Here is a 1,879-nt window from a genome sequence, read left to right on the forward strand (position 1 = left end):
GTCCACCACCACCCTCTGAGTACGACCCTTCAGCCAATCTGCAATCCATCTGACTGTGTAGGCATCAATGCCACAGTCGCCTATTTAAAAAAAGAGGATGGGGTGGGAGATGGTGTCAAAGGCCTTGCTGAAGTCTAGAAAGACTACGTCCATGGCAACACCTGCATCCATTGCCTTTGTGACCTGATCATAAAAGGCAATCAGGTTGGTCTGACATGACCTGCCCCTAATGAAACCATGCTGGTTGCCCTTGAGCATCATCCCTGAAGCCGGCCCATCACAGATGTGCTCCTCGAGGATCTTCTCAAAGAGTTACCATGCTCCAAACTCAGTTGAGTCTGCTCTGATGTGCTGCAATTACAGCACATCAGAACAGACTTCCTGCATGCATATAGGAGCATGCTCTTCAGTTAATGTGCATTAAGACAGGCTAATGTGCCTTTTCCTAGTACCTCACAATGGAGGGTGCCTATACATTAGCTGGGAGGCCGCTCCAACACGCTGGAATTCCAGTGTGTCAGAGCCAACTTGATTAATTGAGTGTGCTGGAGTGTGGCAATTACCATGCTCCAGCATCCTCCTGTATCATCATCCCCATGTTTCAAAATGGTGGCAGGGGCGATTCCTCTAAACCTCACCATTTTGGAGCACAGGGACTCTGATATACGAGATGCTCTGGGAGCTTTAGAACGGCTGTTGGAGCCGCTGTAATTAAAGCCCCCCCGGCACTCCCAAAGCTATATATAAAATGCCTGGAAGTACTAAGTTTAATGCAGAGAGACAGAGTGTAGCCACATTCCCTATAGGCACTTTAAGATGCCCCTCAGCATCTCTCTGCATAATATGTCTTTTGCCTGCTGGATCAGATGCACACAGGAGGGGCCTCAGGACTTAATTGTATTAAACAGCTTCCCACTGGAATGTGCACTATGTAAATACAAATACTACAGCCTGTGACACTGGTGTAGATAGAGCAACATACACATAGGCATATCAGGGAGCTGGCCTAATATGCCAGGGTATTTGCCAATTTTTTATTTTTGAAAGGCCCGTTTCACATGCCATTTAGTAGTTTCCACAGCTTTTATTGTTAGAACCTATATATGTATTAAAAGTTAGTAATATGAATTAATATTTTAATGCTAAAAACAGTACATCAGACTTGTTTACCTTTGAAGCTCTAAATCCATCCAGAAGTTCTAAAATTTTAGATGGGAATTTATCTGGATTTTCCATCACTCCATTCTGATTTTCTACAGGCACCATGCAATTAGGTTTGATGATATTACTGCTTCCAGGGCTGCAAACACCTCCTGAAGAATGCGTTTTATTTCTGTCCAATTTGATAGCACCTTTATATTGTATGGGACTTGAAGAATCATTCTCCTCATCACTTAGGTTCTCAAAAGTCTCTACAGACGGGATAGAGTCATGCTTTATACGATGTATAGTATGTTTGGGAGGTGGATAATACAACTCTACTAACTTTTTGCAGAAGTGATTCAGAGGAAATCCCACCACATTTAAAAAATCTCCGTGAACATATTCCACTAACATTCCACCAAGGGCTTGGATTCCATAGCCTCCAGCTTTGTCCCTGGCAGAAAAAAAAAAAATGCAGTCATGATAACAGTTAGAATGAAGGCTAGCAGTAACTGACAGTATCAGTCACAGATCTCAGTTTGTAAACACACCCTCACAAGAGAAATAGCAGAACTTTGCATTGTTTGAACCATCAAGTTAACACTAAGGATGAATTAAACCAACCTGGAAGAAGGTCAAACTTCAACATTTCAGCTTTTGAGTTGCAAGAGAAATACTGTGCTCTAAATCACTACAGCCCCAACAGTTCAAGTACAGAAAGTATCAACATCTAAAA

The 1,879-nt window shown here is 42.6% G+C and overlaps 1 protein-coding gene across 3 annotated transcripts in view; it reads right to left on the reverse strand.

The window, feature by feature from the left end:
• ASMTL (acetylserotonin O-methyltransferase-like) overlaps positions 1–1,879 on the reverse strand; it is an 86,872-nt gene that overhangs the window by 38,942 nt on the left and 46,051 nt on the right. For all 3 annotated transcript variants that reach the window (XM_019524208.1, XM_019524207.1, XM_019524206.1), the window contains exon 7: positions 1,171–1,597. In XM_019524208.1, the coding sequence (XP_019379753.1) occupies positions 1,171–1,597 (427 nt within the window). The remainder of the gene's footprint in view (positions 1–1,170; positions 1,598–1,879) is intronic.

Source organism: Gavialis gangeticus, unplaced genomic scaffold, assembly GCF_001723915.1.
Source record: "Gavialis gangeticus isolate Ggan-Ray unplaced genomic scaffold, GavGan_comp1, whole genome shotgun sequence".
Taxonomy (NCBI): Eukaryota; Metazoa; Chordata; order Crocodylia; family Gavialidae; genus Gavialis; species Gavialis gangeticus.